The 24663-nt window shown below is 39.2% G+C and overlaps 1 protein-coding gene across 2 annotated transcripts in view; it reads left to right on the top strand.

The window, feature by feature from the left end:
- Positions 1-489: 489 nt before the first annotated feature.
- sez6b (seizure related 6 homolog b) overlaps positions 490-24663 on the top strand; it is a 295405-nt gene continuing 271231 nt past the window's right edge. For both annotated transcript variants that reach the window (XM_041814108.1, XM_041814101.1), the window contains exon 1: positions 490-715. In XM_041814108.1, the coding sequence (XP_041670042.1) occupies positions 643-715 (73 nt within the window). In that variant the 5' untranslated portion in view covers positions 490-642. The remainder of the gene's footprint in view (positions 716-24663) is intronic.

The following is a 24663-nucleotide window of genomic DNA, read 5'->3' as shown; positions in this document are numbered from 1 at the left end:
CATCAGACAAGATACATGATCAAACGGTGACATGAGTTTAAACTTTTGACAGTGTCTTGTTTCTCCTGAGACCTAGAACAGTAACATGTTATCGAGCATTTATTCATTTTAAATGTGATTTACATTCTTATTATTTTTTGTTATGGTCCATCCATAGTATTTTGGGCCCTTGCTCACACTTTGGGACGCTGAACCAATATATGGCAGCATTGCTGTAATGCTAGTTTAATCATACTTTTTAAAAGCGCTCTGAATGCTTCGAAGTGTCAAATATAATCAGGCATCATAGTTTTTAGCACTCATGTCCCAAACTTGAAGCGTCGTCGCTCTGTGAGTTCCATTGGCGGACGCTAGGAGCTGTCCGTGGTGCTGAATGATGCACGCGAGCAGAGGAGGCTCCGCGCGCACAGCAGCGCGAGCGGGCAGCAAATCTCCACTCTCCAGCTCTGAGAGAGAGGAGTCAGTACTGTGAGCGGTCTGTGCTCGGGAACTAAAGCCCTCCGTCTCTGTCTAGGAGCGATTCAGACGGACCAACCCGGGCTGAAGTGACGGAGGAGGGTTCAGTGTTTCCACGGAAAAGTGCTGAACCCAAGGACGATCACTACGGAGAGCTCGAGGAGCGCAAAACGGGGACAAAACGTGATGAAGGCGATCACTGATAATTTTGCTCTGCTCCTGGTTCTGGTGGCGGTGGGGACGGACATAAGCGCCAAAGGTAAGAAATGTCACTGAAATTCCCTCGCTGGGTTAAATTCTGTTCTGTTGTGGAGCTCTTCAGCCTCGCTGCTCATGAAAACATGGTTCTGTTGTGGATGTTTGGCTAATTTTCGCCCGGGAAGCTTCCCGTTTTTGACGATTTCTTTTGTCAGTCGCTCCATGTGCTCACACAGCTCTCTGAAATGCACTTCTCTTTGAAATTAACACATAAGGCATGTGGTTTTGGGTTGTATTTCAGGCTCACTCCAGCTGGTCAATGAATGCCAAACGTACATACAAAAGCCAAAACAAATGAATAGAGGAGAAATCACAGTAAAACTTCTTACATGATTCCTCTTTAGTTGTAAAATCCTTGTCTGGAGTTTTCAGTTTTCAAGAGGCAAAAACAGAAAAGTCAAGAAGGCAAACAGGCTGATAAAAATGTAATTTTCCAGCCTTGAACAAAAGCAGAAGTGCTGAAATGAATGCAGCCTATCTCCTGCTGCTCTTGTCACAATAGTGGAATGGCTGATAGTTTTTTTTGCAGCCTCTCTGCATTATTCATCTCCCCTGACTAAACAGAGACGACTTCACAACATGGGTGATGTTAGAGAGAGCTGTCTCCCTGGATGGATTTAATTTTTCTACTTCTTTGCACTTCAAAAAAAGTCAGAGATTTATTTTAGAATCACTTCTTCCTCCATGTAGCCTGCATGTTAGAAAATCTAATCAGAATAATCACACTCGCTCCTCCCTGTGTCAGAGAAATAAAGTTGTCAGTGCGAGGACAAACTGGTGCTCAGTCATCAGTTAATGTGATGTGTTTGTGGAGCTGACTCTGGTGTAATTCAGGTTGTGATGAATGCTTACGCCTGTGTTTGTGTTTGCATAATCACCCTGCCATGCCAACACATCACACAAAGTGTTGACTGGCTTTGTGCAGTCGAGTCTGGCTGCTGACATGTTGTGTGCAAAAAGGCAGAAGATTAATCATCAGCATGGATGGAGCGAGCTGCTGCCTCTTGTTATACTCTTTTTAAATCCAAATACTGAGAGTTTAGGATGGATTTCATCATAGAAGCAGTGGTTTGAATATCAAAAGTGCCTTCTGCACTTCTAATCACAATTTTTCATTCTACAATGAATGATAATAAACATGAGTGATAAACATTTTTATGCATTTGCAAGTAGAATTGTTTAGATCTAGACTACCATCACCTTTTAAGAGGATTTGAGTCTTTAGTAGCTTCTGGTAGCACAGTTAAGTATAGTTAGCGAACAAGGTGTACTCTACTGCAAGTTTTGTCTGCACAGCACTGTTGATGAACATACTTTTAACATTCCACCTTAAAATGTGTTCGAAAAGAACAAATTGAGTTTTCTAAGCCTTAACTTCTCTTTGTGAAGTTCAGTTTCATTTTCTATTAAAAGAAATAGATGTCAACTTTTTGGATGATCCTTCCCATTGAGGTTGGTTGAGCCAAAGATTTTCAAAAGAAAGCAGACTGTGAGTTGTGTGATTTGGATGAATTGGGAACTGAATCATTATTTATTATTGACTTTGACCTGAGAGTTGTTTCATGCAGCAGCTCCAGAACACATGGTTTATTCTGCCCTGATGAGCAAAAGCAGGAATGGCTAGTGGAGTTTGATGTGATGAAATCTGCTGATTTGCTTTCAGTTTCCTCTTCTGTTCCATGATGATGTATAGACGATGTACTCTGATCCTGGAAAGTTTAAATCATGGTCTCGTGCGAGCCCATGCAGGCGAATCAATGTAAGAATGACACAATATTAAAGACCTGCACGCTATAACACCAAGCACTGTGTTTGGATTGCTAGATTTCTTGATTAATCTGCACGGGGAAGTGAAATCATTGTGGTAGCAGTAATGTTAAAATAAGATTAGAAGAAGATCAAGACCAGAATTTGCATACAGCCATAAAAAGTTACTCCAGATAATAGTAGGGTACAGATGATGAAATGGCTTGACATGAGGCATTGTCTTAAGGCATGTTTGAATTAAATTAGCTTTCTTTTTAAACATTTTTTAAATCCCATATTGACACTGTAATGTGATTTGCTTCAGATTATATTGATAAAGGAATCAAATGAATGAAAAAAGATGCATATAATGATCTTCAGTTTTGAATTCTTTCCTTAAAGTCATGCTTGAGTTACAACAGAGGAAAGAGATAGCTTATTTCACTTATTCTGTGAGAGACAGTGTTAAGCCCAAATACTTGTTCAGAAATATGCAGGACAGCATGTACAAAATGACTCACTGAAGTTCAATCGGCGACAGAATTTCCTCTCTGAGTTAAGGTTTAGTTGCTTTCATTGTGTAAGTAACTTGGTTAAGATTAATGCTTTTATTCAGTAATTTATACTCTCTTAAGCTAAGAGAAAAAAATGTCTTTTATTTCATAAGGAATTTATGGTATGTCAATATCACCAACATTAACAACCGAATAAAGAACTTGCTATGGATAAAAGAAAAAAAGTAAATGAAAATATCTAAAAGATATGGTAAAACAATAAAATATATTTTACCACAAAATGCAAATTACTTTTGACTCATCCACTGAGCTATCTGAATTTATAAAACTGAAATGAAACATTCAAAGTAGCAGTGGGGTCCTTCTTTCTGTCACTGTGAGAGCAGGAAGACACAAGTGTTTGGCTGCCACGTTAAAAAAATGTAATGTACTAAGATCTTAATCTTATCATTATAAATGTTTTAAGGCTGATGGCATTTATTCATATTTCTTTTTATTTGTCTATAAATTCAGTCTCTTCAGCTGTGAAATTCCTGCACGAGCTTGAAAGTACCCAAATATTTGACTACACCGATCAGAGGAGGATAAATATGTCCATTCATAAAAGACTCAGAAGGTGTGTGATAATGAAGTGTAAGTGATAATGCTTTGTGATCATTAAACCCTTTATTGTAGATAACTTTAAGGCTGCCTGTGAATAAACCTTCTGACCTATGATTGATTAATAGTTAGACCTGAAGCAATGTGTCTGTTAAAAATGCTAATCAGTCCTCGTATTAAAAGACATTACAATGATCTCTTAAGATATGCAAAGTAAACAAAGAGTTATGAATTTCTGTTCACCTGCCCTGCAGCCATCGGTCAGGTCAGACTCTCATGGAGATTGCTCCCAACACAAAGACATTCACGGCAAACAAAGACATTCACGGCAAACACAAAGACATTCACAGCAAACACAAAGACATTCATGGCAAACACAAAGACATTCATGGCAAACACAAAGACATTCACAGAGAATAGATTTAAGGCAAAATCTGATCAAATTACAGTAGGTTTATTAGATCTGAGCAGTTTCTGTTCATGATAAAAACCCAGAGATCTTATTTCAATCCGTATTTAAGAATTTTCTGTCTTTTCTAACATATTTTGTAAAGTTGATAGGAAGTTTCTGATATGATGAGATACGATACCAGACGATATGCAAAGTCTTACAATATGATATGAAACGATTAAATATGATTGTATTTGATACAGTGAGATAGGATAGGAAATAGGAAATGATACAATGCAATACAATGCAATTTGATATGATAGAATTCAAGATGATATGACGTTATTTGATTCAATACAATACCATAGAAACCATACCATATAATAGGATTCCAGAAGAATAGATAACATATGATTCGATACAAGTTTTGATACAATATGATTCAGTTCAACACAGTACGATATGATACAATATGAAACAATACAATACGATATGACATGAACAGTATCATACAGTACGATGCTACACGATTCAACACAGTATGATATGGTGCTGTATGGAGTAGTACATTCCTATACAATATGATATGGTATGACAAAATATGATACTACACGACACAATACTATACAATATGAGACAATGTGATATGATATATGACACAGAAGATTACAGTTCAGAATGTCACCATATGATACAATTTGATACGATACGTTATGATATAATACAAAATTTTAACATATGATATGATATGTTTAGATTTGATATGATATGTTATGATAAGGTGTGGCATAGTACAGCCCTGTAGGATAAATATGAAACAATATTTAATATGATTTGATGCGATGCAATACCATGTACTTTGCTGTTTTTGGGGGGAATTTTTTGTCTATTTGTACAGTCCATTTAAAACTATAAACACAAAGGTGCCAAACAAGCTCAATATTTAAGATCAAGAAAATACATATCAGTATTAACAATACTGGTCTTTATATGTCCTGCAAATGAGTCGCAACCTGTCTGGTCCTAACTCTGCCACTTGTCTAATGACATCCGGGATCAGATCCAGACCTAGTGACTCCAGGATGAACAGGATAGCTAATGGATGGATTGATACTTATTCACACTAAATCAGTTTTAAAATGGATTGAAACAGGTTTGCGCTAGGCAGATGAGGTCTACAAAAGGGGAAAAAACAAACCAATTTTAATGTCTTTTTAATCAAAAAAGGAATTAATTTGCTTGCACTAAAAATACTTGATGTACAGTAAATCTGCTGCTTTTAGAGGACTGAAGCATTCCCAGTTACAGAGCCAACATTTCCTGGTGTGTCCAAATGGTGGTTCAGATTTTTAACAGTGATTTAACATTTACAGCTGGAAATTAGATTATAGAAAGCATGTTTTTTGAATAACTACTCATCCATTTATTTTATTACATTCTCCATTTTTCATAATTTATTTTCTGTGTTCATTCCTGGGTTTTCCAGTTGTTCCAAGATATCCCATCTTGTTTTTCTCATTATCTCTAGGTAACTGTTTTGCTGGTTTCTTGGAGCAATAATTTTGGTTCAGAAAACAGGCCGGTGTTCTAGGCACTGTAAGAGAACAAGACCATCATGTACCACGCTGCCATTCCCCACACTATTAGATACACAATACCAAAACTGGAAACTTTAGTATGATTCTGGTCTCAATCAGAACATATCATTGTCTGATACCACACAACTCAATGATGGAAACTCCCTTGTTTTCACTGCAAAAATCGCACAAATATGCTAATACCACTTCAGCACTACTGCGATGACTGGTGACCAGTCCAGGGTGTACCCCGCCTCTCGCCCAATGACAGCTGGGATAGGCTCCAGCCCCAAGCCCCCCCTGACCCAGAACGGAATAAGGGGTATAGAAAATGGATGGATGGATGGCACTTGAGCACTAGTCTCATGAAACAGATGCAGATCTCTGACACCTTTAAGATATCAAAGATCTGCATCTGTTTCATGAGACTAGTGTTGAAGTGCCATCCATCCATCCATTTTCTGTTTTTCTGTGCTCTTCTTTCAATTGAAGACAAGTCAGGATCTTTAGAAACCACCCTGAAAGTACCTGTTTCATGAGAGAACTAAGTAAATAATGTCTGGATGCATGTCCACTTAGGGTTTCCACAGCTGAGAAACAGTTTAATCATATCAGTGAAAAATGCACTTCTCCTCCAAGGCTACACACAAGTAAAGCACTTGTAAGGATTGTAAATGTGCTTGCATTGCAGTGGAGAAGTGTCTGGAGTCTGCAGTAAATCACAGAGTCAGGAGTGAGGGGACAATAATGCAGCTTCAGATCCATGAGAGATCAGTCCTGCTTCTCCTTAAAGCTTCACCCTCACTGCTCTGCTCGCTGCTGATTACTGCTCTGTTATTCATCAGCTCTTTCTCTCCCTCTCTCTCTGTTGTGTGGGAGCAGCCGCAGAGCAACACAGCGCGTTATGGCCGACCTGAAATAGGAGCTGTTTTGATGATGTCCCTGAGGTTTTGGGGTCAGCCGTTCTGTCCTTTTTCCTTCAGATTACAGCCCAGATAAATACGTCGACCCTGGCCGACCCTGAGCTGTGATGCCCCTGGAGTCCCGCCCCCCTCCCGGCCTCGCTGCCGTTTTCGCTGGCTGTCATCATTGTCAGCACTCTGCAGGGAGAGACGCCTAAAACTAATGGCTGCTGCAGGGCTGACGGGGCTAAAGGGGCTTTATTTTAAGCCAACAAAAACAACAACAACTCAGCACGATGACACATAGATACACACCACAGTCATCAGATTCTATAGAAACACGCTCCTCTGTGCCAAAATAAGAAATTCAATCCTAAACACCCTAAACAAACACTGAATCATCTCTGTTTAAAACATTTATGGTCATCACAACACAAAGCCTCCTCCAGACTCTAAATTAAAATGTGAGACTTTGTCTCTAAGAAGAAGCAGAGGGGTTCACATATGGGTTTTAAAGCGTGGGAGAAAAGTGTAGTTACACATTTTACTATAACACCTACACCAACACAAGTTTACTCAGCCATTGACAATTCACCATCAGAGGTGTAAAAAGAACAGTCTGAGATACTAAAACTAATAACAGTGGGCTCCTGCTGACCTTTTATTTTGGGCTATGGATTTCAGTAGAGTCTTTGTCACACTCCTATAAAACTCTATCACATAAGAGGGAGTGTTGTTGTACTGAATACTGGCACAAGTGAGATTCTTTTAAGCTGCAAACATGCATTCAGAAGCTGGACCTCAAGCCTGATTTTCATAGCACCATGTAGTAATCAGCAGTAATGGAATATTACTTTCTTAGTCTCTTAGTTTTGGTCATTGCTTCATGAACGACAACCTTTTTACTGAATTTAAACTTTTACTGAATGCTTTAAATGTAATTTGCTGAAATACATCCACCCTCCATCTTTTCAAGTGTTAATGCTAAGCTTAGCTACACATGTTTGACTTTTTTATGTTTGTTAGTTGTGTGTTTGTGGATATTTGTGATATACCCCCTCCCAGCTATAGTGCCTATCATCAACCACCAGAGAAACACTGTCCATATTTTTGGCACACTTTAATCTCTGTGCATGCAGATCCTCTTACTAGTCCATACTGCTGCACTGGTAGTTCTTTTTCATTTAAAAGTATAGTTTGTTTGGTAGTATGGACTGAAGCCCAGCAACTCTGCACTGTTAACCATAAAATGTGTTGTGTGTCATCATTTTACTCATCCTTTTCTAGAATTTAGCCCAGCAAATTATCTGTAAGTATATATATGTTGTTTCTTAAATGTGCAAAACCTTTCAATAATGACCCAAAATCAGATCAGAGCCAACCATGTCTGTTACAGCCTCTTAAATTGACCTTAAACAGCCAAGTCTTGAGCATGAAAGAGACCGGTAACATACAAATAGACACCAACACAAACTTTAAAGTTTCACAGTAACCTAAGCTTTATCAATGCAAATGGAAAATGCAGTCAACTGATTACTGAAACTCAAAGAACCAAAAGGGGGTGTAAGCCACAGTGACCAAAAGGAGAGAGATGGGCGTAGTCAACTTTGAATATGCCGTCAGACTTCCCACTGGCTGCCTGGTCAAAAAGTTAACTTATGAGAAGTGAAAAGAAGCCCTGAAAATAGGACTACTGGCAAACTACAGCCCAAAATAAAATCAAAACCCAGCAATCTAGACATGCATCCTCTATATACCCAACCTCCACTCTGATTACAGAATGAACTTAATTGTGTTACAAGCAGAGGTAGGAGGAGACCATAGAGCCAAAGAGGGAAGAGCTACAGCCCAAATGTCCCATTTTCTCTGCCTATTGCAGATAACCTGACACCACTGCATGTATGTATTTCACAATCATCTGGGAAAACTCCCTTAAGGTGATTGGACTAGGCAAAATGAGGTAGAAGACACAGGCCTGAGCAATACAAGCAAGCGCTTCTGTAGTGTTTGAATGTGGTTGTATCATGTTAAACAAAGTGATCTGTTTTCACACATAAAGGGAGCATGTCTAAGCCTTAAGTCTGTTTGAACACATCACCTGCAAGTCATCATTAGAATATTTTCACCCTATTCTGAATAGTGATCTGAATTATGGCAAAATATACAAGCATTTCTTTCTTGGTGTAGTTGAAATATTTCAACACATCCAAACAGTAAAACTGCTCTTGTGTCAGTCCTGCAAAAGCTGCCAACACTCCACAAATCAGAAATGTTCAGCACCACAGGGCCCATCCCCAGCAAGTTCAACCCTGCGAGAAGGGACTTTGTTGAAAGATAAAACAAGTTTCCAGACTTTATTTAGACCTCAGTCCCTGCTGTGGAAGTTCACTGAGTACCTCCAACAGATTCTAGTCTCTGGGTAAAAGTCCTGCACCACAAAAGTGGAGGCTTTCTGAACATTTATGTTATTATGTGTGCCATGTCATTGGTGTTAGATGATGAATTTTTATAGTCCTACCTTAAAAACATGGCTTTGAAGACTTTTTAGCAATAAGTGAACTCATCACTGTATGTCCTTTTAAATTAACCCTTGATGTGAGCATCTCTATTGCTTCTATTTTGATTAAACATGAAACTTCAGCTCCTATGTGCAGACATTTCTGCATCATCTTCTGATAAAAGTCTCTATTGTGCCTCTTCTGTGATAATCAACACTCTCTCCCTATCACCCCTTCTTTCCCCCAACACACACATACACAGACACACACCCTGTTTCCACCCCCTTCATCATTGCTGCCACGGCAGAAAAGCAATTTGTTCTCGGTGTCAGTGATCTGATGCAATCAGCGCTGCTTCATGCCTTTGAATGAGGGAAAGACAGCGAAAAAGGACACTGTGTTTAATTAAAAGACGCACTTTTGTGAATGTGACGATCATATAATTTGGGGTGGAGGATTGTAAGGTTGTGTGTTCGACACCTGCTCTCCGATTACGGCTGATTAACCTATCCAAACTCGCCCGCCGCTCTCATCAAGGGCTATTCAGGGTGCCGAGGCTGCGCTCTCACTCTAATTGTCTCCGAGCCTTTTCCTCTTTGAAGCGCTCAATTGGAAATGAGTGTTATCAAAATTCAGCGTGCTCCCTCTCACAGGAAACGGGGGCGCTGGGTTCTTTACACACAGCTCCTGACACCTCCTGAGAGGAGCTGAGGGGGTGGAGGGTGGAGCACTCTCATTTTCCCTTTTCTCCCTCTATCCCCCTCTTTGCATAACAGTCCCTATGAAGCGAGCGGCGGGCCTGTGAAGTGTTTACCCTCATCTCTGTCAGTCAAAGCCGGTTTCCTGAAGGCTGCATTCATCTGCTTTACAATATCTCTGTCTCCTCCCTGTTTGAGATCCGTCCTGACAGAGCCTCACAGTTAAATTAGAGACGATGCGAATGGGATGTGATGTGCTTTGAACTGCACCTGCTTTATGTGTCACCGTCACATCCCACATCCTGTCGTCTTTGAACATCATTTCAGCTCTCTGGTGTATTGCTCTTTGAATAACACGCAGTGACGTGAATAGTCTCAGAATGAGCTGAATGTCTCTTATTTTGTTTAAAATCTGACAATAGAACAATCTCTAAATCCATTTCTGCCCACAGATACACTTAATTCCACCTTAATGCTCACAATCATTCCCCGGCTGCTAAGTTAATACTTAGCACGCTCTAATTGATGGCTGTCATGTTGCAGCTGCCACTCAGCATCATGCCTGCAGCACCTGAAGATATTTCTTGCAAATCAATGTCCAATCAGAGCCGTGTTGGGCTGGAGGCCTCGCCTCGGCCTGAGCAATGCTCTGCTCGCTCTCTCTGCTTGTGATTGACACAAACTAGAGAGGATTAGATGCAGGCAGTGGGATTTACAACCAAATAAATGTGCCATGACCTCAGGGGTCCCTGCATAACCAGGCCACCTGTGTTGAAGTTACTTAGTGGTAATTAGATTATAAAAATGTTTGGCTGTTTATGCATTTTGAACACATTTATTCATAGTCCATATCAATGCCAACATCCCCCAGAGTGCAAACACATTTGTATCCATTTAAATAACACTGCTATCATCATGAAAATAAGACTAGTCAAAACGCTGCTGATACACTGCAGTCAGTGTTGAACACGATTATACTTCTAAAAAGCCAGGTCAAGGTTCAGTTCACACAGATGAACTTGTAAATGTTCATAGATCGAAATTTTACATCCTGAGCTTAGTCTACGTTCACGCTCAAGGCCTAAATGCTCAATTCAGATCTGATTTTTTTTTGTTCGTCTTCACACTGTGGTGGAATTTGAAAGATCAGATACACTATATTGCTTAAAGTATTCACTCACCCATCCAAATAATTGAAATCAGGTGTTGCAATCACTTCCATGGCCACAGGTGTATAAAATCAAGCACCTAGGCATGCAGACTGTTTCTACAAACACTGAAACATGGTACTGTGACAGGATGCCACCTGTGCAACAAGTCCAGTCGTGAAGTTTCCTTGCTCCTAAATATTTCACAGTCAACTGTCAGTGGTATTATAACAAAGTGGAAGTGATTTGGAATGACAGCAAATCAGCCACGAAGTGGTAGGCCGCGTAAAATGACAGAGCGGGGTCAGCGGATGCTGCATGTATCACTTATATCCATCTGGTCAGACTTCCATTTTTGGAGACTTCTTTATGTCTGAAGTGAGCCAGATCCCACAAAGTTAGCCTTGGGGTGGTGATATTTATGCTTTCTTTTGAAACTCCAGAAATATTCATTATTAGGTTGGGTTCAATCATTTTATGACAAATACTTGGTAAAGCATCAAAAATGTGTCTTCAAAATGAACAGTTACGTGTGTCTTGCTATGGATAGGTTGGGGTGCCATCAATTGAAAGTAGCATCCATGTATGGGCAAAATTTAAATTTTTATTGAAGTAAATGATGATGCAAGACTTGAAACTGAACCGCTCAGTGTCTAAGAGAGAGGTGATAGATAAACTGACTTCAGCTTAGTTCTCTTACAGACATCTGACAACTCTAAGCACATTTTTCACTCTGGTCACACTTACACATCCACACATACCTACTATGGCCACTTTAGGGGTCATAGACAGAACACCTAACTTTTGGGGTCACCATTTTCTGAATGGCTTAGAGAGAAGCTGCCATCACTTTTAGACATGGGGGGCTTAAGAAAGGTTTCTTTTTTGGAACTGGATCCCAATCCAATTTGTTGTTTATTGCCATAACTAGAATGTATAAATGTAATATATTTTCTCTGTGATGTTTATATTCTGTTGGGATTAAGGCTAGCTCAAACTCCTCCACTGCTTTCTGGTCACTTTGCCGCTAAATGGGACATTAATTTGCCAAAATAATATACCGACAAAGACTCAAAACTAGAGATTAAGACTGAAAACTTGTTGTTTTTGGAAGAAATAAGTTGACTGATGAGCAGGAGCATGTTATCATAAACCTTTAGACAGCTGACTTTTCAGTTGCCCTCTGCTGGTCACTTGAAAGAACGCTGATTTTTGCAAATTAGCACCCTGATGTTTTTGCTGTTCTCCAAATAATGTCTCCTCACTTTTTCATGATATTCATTAATGTGCAAAGATAAAATGGATTGATCTGTTAAGTGATATGATTTTCTTCCTGATAGGACAGAGTCTGCAGCAGCAGCAGGAGAAGCTGCCTCTTTGTGACTCTTATGTTTACCCTTTGTTAGTGATGGAGCGGACTGTCATCTGATTGCCTTTTCACTGTCAAAATGTTGCTGGGGAAACATCAACTCTGCTCTCCCAATTTGACATGTTGCGTTAGTAATCGACATCGCCTGCTCCTCATTTCCTTGACGGTCCCTCATTTCCTCCTCTGTCATCATCTCATCCGTCCTTCTCCGGCTTATTTTCATCCGCCGTTGCCTCTGCCTGCCTCACATCCTCTGAGTCAGACCCCTCAGAGTCCCAGAGCCACATCGATCGAGCAGCGGCAGTGCAGAACGGGTGTTTGTGCAGAGAATAGGGCTGTTCGCTCTCCCCTCATGCTCTGGCAGACTGTATACACCTGTCTAATTGGAGCTGGCGTCTGCTGTGCATACAGAGCCAAGGGCCTCTCCACAACGATTAGGACTCTGACAGGCTTGGCTCTCTTTTAGACCGCTGCTCCACATCCACAGAAGCAGGGGGTGATGGAGGGAGGCGGGGGAAGGGTCGTAGCTCCCCGTCAGTGTCAGGAGCAGAGAGAGTTGCTCATTTTGTGTGTGTCTGTGTTTTTTTAAATGTCCAAAAAGAAAAGAGTTAAACAGCAGTTGTCAGTAGAAGGCTGTGATTTTAATCCTTCTTTCATGTCCCTTTTTTTTGGATCTTTGCTCCAAAGATAAGCAGAGTGGACAGAGCTGTGCTGAAATGTGGCTGCAAAAAGATGGACTCTTATTTTGAGGAGCGAGGGGAAAAGGAGACCAAATGAAAAGAAAAGAAATGGACAGATGAGTGCATCACACAGGGTGATGAAGGTCTGAGTCAACTGCAGGAACAAGGGTGTCAGCAGCATTTTGAGAGTGAGGGGGACATATTTTGGCGGGGGGTCTGGGGGTCCTCCCCCAGAAAATTTTGAAAGAAGGAGATGCAATTTCTGCATTCTGGTGCATTTTGTCATATTTTTAGATGATCTCCCTCCGTCATTGTTTTTTCCTTGGAGCCGGCATGGTCTGCAGTTACTGACTGCTATTATGTTCTGGTGTAATACATAGAGGATTGACACTGACAACTTTTTTGAAACTTTATTCTCTATATATTTGAATTAAATTTTGATTCTATATTTGCATCTGATTTTTAGAAATTAAACTTGTTTCGGGCTATGTAGCAAGCACTAACCTACTCTTTGCAGAAAAAACTGCCTGTCACCTTTCAGCACTCACCTCAGCATCAGAGCTGTCTCCACTGCCCCTGCATGCTGCCCCTGCCTCTGACTCACTCTCAATCTCAACCACCTATATCAGGAGACATGGAGTTGCATTGAGCATTCTTTCATATTGATAATTGAAATAAGCTTAATGTAGATTGTTCATATGAAGATTTCTGTGATGTAGCTCAGTCATGTTATAAGCATATCAAATACACAGGTAGTATAGCAGCCTAATAATTATGTAGGCTACATTAGAAATGGGCCACCTCCCTAAAACATGACTGAGCAGTTTGACTGTTCAGAAATTGTCAAATGTGTGTTCAGACCTGGAGTTTTTTTTTTAATGGACGCTGAAAGAGAGAGAAATAATGTCATGAGAGAGAAAAAAGTGAGTAAAAAAGACCCTAAATATGTTTAGAACTACAAAAGAACTTCCTTCTGTCGATTCTTATTTTTATAACATCACAGTTCCAACCCTCATACTTTATCTGGGCTTAGGACTGGCAAAAATGACTCAAGAGATACTCTGGCAGTTACTTTAAATTGTATTTTTAGTTGTTTTTTAAATTCTATTTTTCACAAGTTTAGTTTTCTTAACTTTTGTTTAGTTTTGAAACATATGGTCCATTTAAGAGCCTACAACAAATCACAGTAAACACGTACGTTTTTAACCATTTGATTCATGATATGTTTTTTTCCTTCTCTCTTTGGTTCTAAATGAATCAAAAAGAGAATAGAAAAAATGTGAATGTGGAGGGTTGAACATCTCCTTCTCTGACTGCAGCTGAGAGGGGCTGCTGTGTGAAGACTTGGCTGCCTGTCTGAGTTCTTTGAGACTGGGAGGGGCTCATGGCAGCAACAATACGTGCTTTCACGTCAGTCTCCTAAAGTTTCCAATAACACCAGAAAAAGTCGATAGAGTTGTCGCTGGTCGCATTTAAAAAAAAAAAAAGGAGTCGCTAGAATGGTCTGAAAACTCACTAAATATAGCAACAAAGTTGCTAGGTTGGCAACACTGCTCCCGCACAAGGTGCCTGATGAGACTGATGTGCCAGCCTGCGGGGGGGGGGGGGGGGGGGTGCTAGCCTGCTAACATTCTTATCATAAAAGCTGGCTGTAGCCATGGAAGAAAGCGATTTAGCTGTTTGGTCACTCAAGGGAAAACTTGGGCAACTCTAACTTACTTTCCTTTTCTTCGAAAAGAAAAAAAAAAAACTCCATCTCTCGTCTGTAGAACAATCAAAGTATTTCACCAAAGCTGGACATTTTGAGATTCGCTGTCGCTGACAATGATCTGACCGTCAGTCTCAATATGCCTGTATGATGTGGCTGTGTGTGACGAAACCAGGAAAACGCGGAGTGGATTTCTACTGATATGGGTACTGCCCCTAATGAAAAAATGGAATGGATTTGATTGTGAAGCAATGGAAAGTACGCTGGAGTAGATCGGTCATGCACAAATATTTTTGATGGCGAATGTGAGGGGGTCCAAACGATTTTTTTTTTTAAGGTGAGGGGGATGTGACCCCACCTAATTGTGTTGTGGCGACGCCCATGTGAGTATACCATGATCTGGCTGTTTTAATTGAAAGTGCACAGCAAACTACTTACAATGCATTCTGGGATTGCTTGCAACATTAACCAGGAAGGCGACTTTCAAACAGCTTTTCTCCCTTATTATGCAGAATTCATCCATGACATGAAAACAGTGGTTCACTGTTTAGTAAATAAACCTAATGGAATGCAGTTCTTTAAAATATATATATATATATATATATATATATATATATATATATATATTGGGATTTTGCCTTTATTGTGATTTGACAGCTGAAGAAAAATAGCCAATAATGGGGGGAAACAGTACAATGACCAGGAACCAATCCTGCAACCAGTGTATTGAGGACTATAGCCTCTGGATATAGGTGCCTGCTCTACTCACTGAGCTACTGCGGCTCCCATGGAGTGTAATTTTTATTGAACTGAGTCCTTATTTGAAAACAAGGAGCAAGCACTGGAGTTTGGGGAGCGTAGCAGTGTGTTGACTTGACTTGGAAATGTCTAGTGGGGCATCATTATGGGGTCCTGAGTGGGTAGATTGTTAGACAGAATGGACAGTCAGTGGCAGAAATTAATCATAGTCCATCATAAGAAGCAGCACAGAATATGACTGAGAAACGGCAACAAAACAACAGCTTCCTGTTGCAGCTCACACCTAATGACAAAAATGTAGTATCTGTCATTGTATGTGCCTTATCTTTGAAAATGCTCTCTTCTTCAGTGACAAATCCACATCATGCTATTTAGTAATAAGCGACCATATTCACCTCAACTGCAAGTTCTTTAAGTGATTTTTCCATTCAACCCAGCCAGGTTATGTGTGGTAAGCCCAAAATGCAATTTTTAATTTTGACAAGATAGATTAAAAAGAAAAGACCTTTATCAGGTTCATATGAAGGGAATTTGATTATGTAGCTGGCTACATTAAAATATGTAGTAAAAAATAGTACCGTATGGAAATGCTTTTTATGTTTCAGTGAGCATTTTAGTTCAGTGCTTTTTTTGCATCAACTATGGTCTGTATTGCCCCGATTTAGCAGTTAGGCCCCAGGAGATTTCTCCTTTGCCCCTTTATGGGCAGCCCTTAACCTTAACCTGACACATCAGACAGACTCTTTCACATGTTTATTGCAATGGGGATGTTTCACAGTTATCCAGTTTTGATAAAAACTTTGACTCCACTATAGCTACATCTAAGTTAATCATTACACTGTTTCCCATTGCTTTCTGGCTTGTAGTATAACTAAATCACCCCTATAGTTCTTGCCATGTACTTCTCAAATGAGCCTGACTGGGTTGTCTCTTCTCCCTGCACACAGTTTGATCAGATTGATGCTCTGAAAGATGGATCTACCTGATGACAGATACGGAATCTGGCCAATCTACCTGCTTTGCAAGGTTAGGAAGCCCTGGTTACAGCTACACAAATTGAGATTTTTTCTGGCTTTGAGGGCTGTTGGAAATATTTGAGGTTAATTAAGGGCTCAGTGGAAAAATATACAGCATATCACATGGAAGTAGTCATTTTTAATGTAAATATATGACCGTTCTAAATTCTTAAATTAATGGCAAATTGAAAATCAGGGCCAACAAAAACATTAATTGGTATCTGAAACTATTTGTGCCATGTTGATGTCCCAACTTGAGTTAGAAAACAAGCTGCTTCTTTGAAGCAATACTTTCCTGCTTCTGTTTCTATAGGTTACGTACTTAAATTTCTTCAGCTGAGAGAAAAATACCATTTACCAGTCTTATCCCATCATTGCATCGTAGCACCATTACTACCTAATCTTGACATTTTTCCTTCGCTGTCCAATCTTACTGCAGTTGTTTTCTCTATGTTTGTTAAGAAGGTGTTAAAGAAGAAGAATCAGACTCTGTTGTGTTGCTCTGTATGGGCAGTTGTGACAAAGCATCAGTTTTAGTTGATCTGGGATAAACACTTTGCGCTAACAGTGTTAGTAATTTGCTGCAGCAGCAGGCAGCTGTTTCCTGTGAAATAACTTTAATAAACTCACTGTCAGCAGCAGACAGGAACTGTTCAAGAGCAGCTTTTATTACAGCAGACAGCTGTGTTAGAAACTCACATCTGTAGGTAGTGCAGGAGATCCTATCGGTACAGTAGGAGACTGGTAGTGAATCTATTTAAAACAGAAGCAGAGTGAGAGAGAGAGAGTGAAGCTGGTGGAGCACTCAGCAGCTAAAGATCCAAAGAGCAGACACTCCATATTGGACTTAGGTTCATCAAATGGAAACAAACACAAATAGATATAGATGTGTAAGTTGTAATGTGTGTCTGCTGGATAAATAGGCACTGCTGGAAAGCATATCCTGTGAAGAATTTACAAATCATTCTTCAACTTTCACTATCAAAAAAAAAAAAGGCTTTTATGCATAGCAAAAACTTCAATATTTTAGAGCGTGTCCATCTAATTTTGATTCAAAAATATCTTGTTACACTTAATAAAAGCCACAACTATCTGGCAATTTAAAAATAAACAAACAAACCCTCAAGATATTAACAAGCAAAATATGAAGCCTGGATTGCTTGTAATTTGTAGAAAAAAAAATCTGCTACAGCAGAAAGAAATATTTGCTTGTTAATTTTCTTGAAATAAGACATCCCAGATGCTTTGTGCAGGAAAACGACTGCTTACGCAATAAATGAGGGCAGATTCTCTAGCACATCAGTTGACTTTCAGTGGGTGTGTCGAGCAAGAACAGTAAGACTTTTCAACAATTATAATCATGTAAATAAAAAAAAAAATCAAGAGTTTAATCTTCATATTTGTGGATGCTTGTATGAATTTCAGATTTAATCCCACATTTGTAAAGAGATTTGCACCATAATCTCTCTGTCATAGTCATAATATAATATCTCTATAGTTTACAGTCATAGTAAGGTCATTTGTTAAATTTCCTTTGGGCTTCTGCCCAGTCTTTACATTGCAATGAGCTAAATTTAAAACAACCAAACTGAGACTTGCATGATTCTTTCTTGTAACAGGTAGCTAGAAAATATTGGGCTTCATTCACCAACTACATGTACTTTTTAGGAGGATCCTGAGATTCACCAAAGTTTTCTGTGATTTGTTCTTTGCTATCTTAATCTAAGAGCATTCTTATCAACATTTGAGTGCTGACATAGCAGGATAAAATGTTTATTCATGCACTCATTAGCACTCAAATGTACTGGCACAAAAGAATATATTACATTAAAGAATACTCTTGTCATATATTTAACCATTTTACTGCAAAATATACAGTTTTACTTGGCAGCTCAAAAGGTGCTCCATGGGTTAGACGGACAGCATGCTGTGACAAACACGCCTGCATGTTTCTGTCCATGTGTAACTTATGTTGCTTTAGATTAAAGCGTCTGCTATATGACACTGTAACATTGGAACAAAAATTGCATAAGCCAGTGTTGTTCTTTAAAAGAGAATCACAGAGAAAAATGACTTAAAACAGCTGGGTTTTTGCAGCTCAGATCAGTACTGGAAATGAGGGAAATACCTCCCATATATCTGGTAGTTACTAAACTCCGCCGACAGTAATGTGTGTGTTTAAGGTGAGTGAGCAGCACTGTGCTGTTGATCACAGCAGAGTGGTGACATCTGTGAGTCCCTGCGGCTCTCTTCTCTCCTGTAATGCTCTCATTAGTACAGTCTGCACTGCAGATGATCACACACACTGTTGCTTGTTAACACTGAGCCGAGCCGTTTGCTTTAAATGGACACTGATATGAAAGCTGAGACTCTCACAAGCTGCTGCTGCTAAAACAAACACATATGCATGTACAACACACACACGTCTCCTGCTTTGTTTCTGCCACTTCAGCTGTTTTTTCTCCTCAGTGATATCAGAATGATTATTCACTCTCTGTACTGATATGAATGTGTTAATGTGTTTTAAATTGCACTGCTCTACAGACATTACAGGAGTTCAGTGTTTTTTAATAAAATGTTAGGCTTTCGTTTTAAAGGACAACTCTTTCTAAATATAATAAAAACACTGTTTAAAGAAAGAGAGGAGAAGTGTGAATAACTCACTTTCATGGATATGAAGCCAGGCGATGTATGTAATGAACTTACCAAGTAAAACACCGCTGACAGAACACCCCAGGCTCCTTTTCTCGCAATAATAAACATAAAACATGCAGAAGCAGGGCAGAGACACAGAAACTGTCAGAAGAAATCAGCTGCATCATTATTTACCTTCAGATTTGTCACGTGAATCGCCGAGCAGCGCCTCAAGCTAAAAGACACAAACGGCTAGGCCAGGACTCCTCATCAGAGATCTGCAGAACAAAGACTCAAATGTGCTACGAGTGCAGACTTTTCCTTATAATCTTCTAACATAACAGACGTATTTAGAGCATTTTTTTCTGCTATGCTCATTCTTTGTGTGTCTTTGACAATCAGCTTTTTCTCTGTTTGTCTGCATCTAGAAGCAGAAAAGCAGAATCAGCTTTTCTGTTTCTGAATAACATTAGCCAACCTCAAACTGTGAGCAGATCACCAGTTTAACCAGCCAGGGAGTAAAAAGGATAGTTTGGGTTTTTAAAGTGTGCCTTTATGAGGTCCTTATCAATAGAAAGTGTATTACCTACAATAGACGGCAGTCAGCACAGTCCAATTTGGAGAAACCATTGAGATATTTCACTCCAGAAGAGAGGACTTTTTATATCACTGCCCTGACCACATTTCTCAGACTAACAACATGTTAACATGACTGCTTCATCCAAGCCATGTGGTGCTCAGGGTGTGATGTGTTTGATAAAAACAGTTATGAGCTTGGCACAGTGACAGAAGACTGACTGGGTATCTTCAACTGAAATCTCAGTGAAATCAGCTGAGTCTCCAAGCAGTTAAATAACAGTTACCACTTCCTGTTTTAATGAGCTGTTTAGTCCATAAATAAAATAACCCATTTTGACAACAACAGTTTATATTGACCTGAGGTTGCTTAGGTGGTTGGGACAAAGCATTGTATACAGAAAAAGAGACGAAATGTTTTAAAAGTGATAATGGAAAAGCAGAACTGACTAATAACTAATAAGAGGGATAGAGGGAGTTTGGTTTGTTTACCAATAAAGTAAAATACTAATGATCATTCATTTGACATGCCTTATATAAAAGAGCTACAATTTGAATGTAATTTTTCATATGAAATCACTGTTAGCCAAGTTCTCTCAACACTGTAACTTAAAAGTCAGTATCTTGATAGTCTTATAATCAAAAAATGATTGTATTTTTAAGCACATTTAAACCAGGAGTGTCTAAACTTTCTCCGCTGTGGGCCAAATACATAAAATTATAAGGATGGCTAGTTAACACCTGACAAGGCAAATAGTCATTTCAAAGATTCTAAGGAGGCCATTAAAGGTTTCAGGATAGCCCTGGTTGGCACTGGCTACCACTAGCTCCACCCTGGTCAGAATGAGAATGATGCCCCATGTGCCAGAGGATTTACAGTGTTGTCTCAGTTTAAGTCATGAAAAAAGCACGTTTATAAATTGTCCTGTCAAGATGTTTAGTAACAGAGTTAGCACAGTAACACTGCCTGGTGCTGAAACTAAAATATACACCAATCCAAAAAAATTCATTAAGTCTTCACAAACAATGTTTTTCTGTGTTTTTTGTTATTGGCATACGGGTAAAGTTTTGTGTTAACTTCCTGGAGCCCCTAAAATAACACAAAACTATACTCATCTGTCAATCAGAAAACACAGATAAAATATACAGTCAAGCACAAGCTTCATATCCTATTGTGGGCCACTTTTCATTTATGTTTTAGAAATTTCTGCTGGCATTTAAAATATGGCCAAAGGCCACTTTTGGCCCCTGAGCCATAGTTGGGACACCCTTATTATAAACATATAAATACTCAAGAGACTCATGTCCATTTAAAAACTATCATTTGATCTTGTGTATAGCATATTTAGCGGTCATATATAATGTTTATCAAACAACTGGACCATTTAAACTGAATTCAACCCCATAAACACTCTGTTAAAACCCCTCTATCAATAATACAAAGGACCTCCTATATGTAGCAGAACTTTAAGGCATGTTTGGGCAAAAGAATTGAGGCTGAAGAAAGGCGTGGATGTGGTGGGTTAGCCCTCCTGATGTCACGATCGGGCAGAAAGTTGGATTTATACAACCTTGGTGATGCTCTGGATGTCCCAGGAACATGTATGTAACATGTTTCACAACATGTTTTACAGTAAAAAAAAAAAAAAAAAAAAAGAGGCAAAAACTGGAGCATTTCTGGTGTCCCTCAAACCACTGGTGCTCACGGATGGGAAAGATTCATGAAAGGAATGGAAAACTGACGATCAAAAACATTAGCAAAAACACTGCAGGTCTGGGCACTCATGACAGTGTGAAAAAAGTAAAAGACATGAATTCATAGAGCCTAGTCAGTCAAGCCAACACGCCTAGGTGTATTTTAAATGTTTCAAGCCCTGTGAAGTTTTGCACCCCTTCCACACCTTTACAGTTTATTTATTTATTTCTATCAAGTAGCATTGGCAGGAAAAGGCAAGCTTTTTCACAATTCTTTCATGGTCTGCCATAGATGATCATAACAAACTACTTCAGAAACAGTATTACCAGTTTAGCACAAGCTTCTACAACATGTACATCTTTCTTACTTGTGTTTTTCATCTACTTCAGATGCAACATTAGCAGTTTAGTGACAGCCTTTCCACAATAATTCATCATGTTTCAAACATTATTTAGGCAATTGAATAAAACACAGCATTAGCAGTAAAGCTTTTTCAGTATGCAGCATTCACAACACAAATTCCTCCAAAAATACATTCTGTAGTTGTATCTTGTGACAAAGATCTTCTACAGTATAAAATTGTTTTAGTTTATTTTTATCTGTCTTACATTCAAACTAAGTAATATTTGCAAATAACTCATGTCTTAAAGGGGTACTTCAACATTTTGGCAAATTCACCCATTGCCATAATTCCTATAGTCTTAGTAATAGGTTTGTTTCCTTTAGTTGTTGGTGCGAGCTGTTTCTAGATCTGGGGGGACGGATATACCAGCTGCACAGCTAACGCTATGGAAGCAGACGGTATTTTTTGCTTTCCCTCATCAAACTCATCAAATACACAATCCAACAACTCCAAAACGCTCTCGTGGACAAGTTGTGACCTGCACATTCACCACGCTATGAAATAATCATGTAACATTATGAGACAGAGATGTTTTAAAGCTAAATGCAAAGCTGAACTAAACTCCAGACATGGCTGCTGCACTGTGTCTCTCTGCCCAGTGGTTCACTCAAGAAATAGTTCCGAGTATTTGCTTCATATGTCGTAATGTTACATAATTACACATTATTATTTCATAGCGTGGTGAATGTGCAGATCACAACTTGTCCACAAGAGCGTTTTGGAGTTGTTGGATTGTGTATTTACCAAGTTTGATGAGGGAAAGCAAAAAATACCGTCTGCTTCCAAAGCGTTTGCTGTGCAGCTGGTATATCCGTCCCCCCAGATCTAAAAACAGCTTGCACTGACAACTAAAGGAAACAAACCTATTTCTAAGAATATAGGAATAATGGCAATGGGTGAATTTGCCAAAATGTTGAAGTATCCCTTTAAGAAAGTGCTTGAGTCCATATTTCAGCACCATGGACAGAGACATTGTGATCAATTACCCCTAACTTTCCTTTGAAAACTCAAAAAAGTAAAGACATGCATCCAGTTGAAATAGAAAAAGCCATAGTTTAAATTATGAAGTCAAGAAACATCTGCACTTGCTATGAAATAATTCTACACAAAGCTGTTAAAAACACATGAATGCATTCACACAAACATGCAAAACCCAGAGGCTATGCACTACAGGGTGATGAGGTGAATGATGTATTTTTCATATCAAATTTTCCTACTAACCTGATTCTTCACCATGGCTTACTCATGCCTCAAACTGTCACTGACTTATGATCAGAATTTGTATTTGCTCCCTGACATCAGCGTGCATTGTTGTGTTGCATTCACAGAGACATTTCTGCACAGCCCAGTGTAAAATTTGGCAGTATTAGTCACAGCTTTTTCTTGAATGAGGCTTAATTACGAGCCGGGGAAATGCTGCAGGCTGCGGGGGGGCTCTGTGTGCTCTGAAAGGCTGGCAGGACTCAGTGAGATTGCTCTGCTCCCCTACAGTAACTGGCACCTGTTTTTCATAAAGGATGCCATTCAAAACTCCCACACTGCAAATAACAGACGGGCACATTCCTCCCGGGAGTGGAGAGAATTACACACTGAGTGAGCGACAGGAAGGAGGACAAAACAGAGATACACAACATGGCTGAAATCAGACTGACTGAAAAGAACATCATGAAAAAATACTTCTTTTGGAGGCAAAAAATATTCTAAATTAGATTTATAGTTATTGGTTATCAGGAACTCAGACATAAAGACAGGCCCAAATAGTAACTGTCGGTCCCCCAGCTGGCTTTTAACCCACTGTTATATTGTGGTGCACTTATATCACAGATTGAATAGAAAAGAAATAAGATGGTAGCTACTGTATGTTAAATTGGCAATCTTAATAATAATTTTATAGTATTTTAATACCTTCAGTTGTGTTAAAACAAATAAGGGATGCAGGTTCAGTTGAGTCATAGCAGGTGACCTATAGAGGCAACAGTCCTCAATGCTTCAGGTTTCATTTACAGCCATGGACCCTTGATTATGTTTAGCCCACTCTCTCCTGTCTCTCTGCAAGTCTCAGATCTATACAGGCATACAAAGAAAATCTTGAACATACAGATATAAACAAAAGGTATATGGACTACATAGTGCTTACACAGCAGGCCACACTTACCCATTCACACACTGATGATAAAAGCAGGTACATAAAGTATCTGTCAGTACTAATGAAGCCCAGCCATGAACAACGGTTCACAAAAATATGAATGAGATAATGAGTTTCACAAGAAATAAAAAAAGCCTTGCTACAGACCTCCAACTGACAGTCTTGATGTGCCGTTCATCAACGAGTTGGGTCTAAAAGCCAGCTTTTTAATGTGAAAGCTGCCATTTCTCTTTCTTTCCTTATTTGTTGTTAGTAAATACATCAGAATAAGAGGATGATCTTTACTCCAAACTGTTTGGCCACATGCAAACCTACTGCTCAGTGGTAAAACATTAAACACCATGCAAAGTCAACATCATAACTATGCCATAATGTGCATTAGTATCAGGGTGCCAGCTACTAAAGTAGAATAAACTAAGCCATTTTTTGTAAAGGACAGAATAAGTTTGAAAAGAGACAAAAATGGGCAAAAAGAGGCAAAAAAAAAAAAAAAAAAAATGGCGAAAGTGGCATTGATTGGTTAAGGTGGTGAAAAAGGGCAAAAAGTGGAAACAAAAGGTGAAAATTGACAAAATGGGCAAAAAGTAGCATGTATGGGAAAATGTGGCAAAAAGAATTTGCAATAAAGAGCAAAAAGAAGCAAAGAATAGAAAAAAATGACAAAAAGTGGCCAAAATGTGATAAAATGGCAGAATTGGGAGAAAAACAGTGAAAACAGTGGCGTAACAAGAAGCATAAATTGGCATTAAGAGGAAAAAGAAGTGTTAGAAGGGCAGAAAAGCTTAAAAAACAGCCATAAATGGCTAAAATTTGTTTTGTTTATACTGTGTATGTACCTTACCTTACCTTTCCATTACTGTACCTCACCTTACTTTACATTAAATGGG

This window comes from Cheilinus undulatus, linkage group 2 (genome assembly GCF_018320785.1).
Source record: "Cheilinus undulatus linkage group 2, ASM1832078v1, whole genome shotgun sequence".
NCBI classification, from domain to species: Eukaryota; Metazoa; Chordata; class Actinopteri; order Labriformes; family Labridae; genus Cheilinus; species Cheilinus undulatus.
The sequence above is the reverse complement of the archived record's forward strand: the minus strand, read 5'-3'. Positions and strand labels throughout refer to the sequence as shown.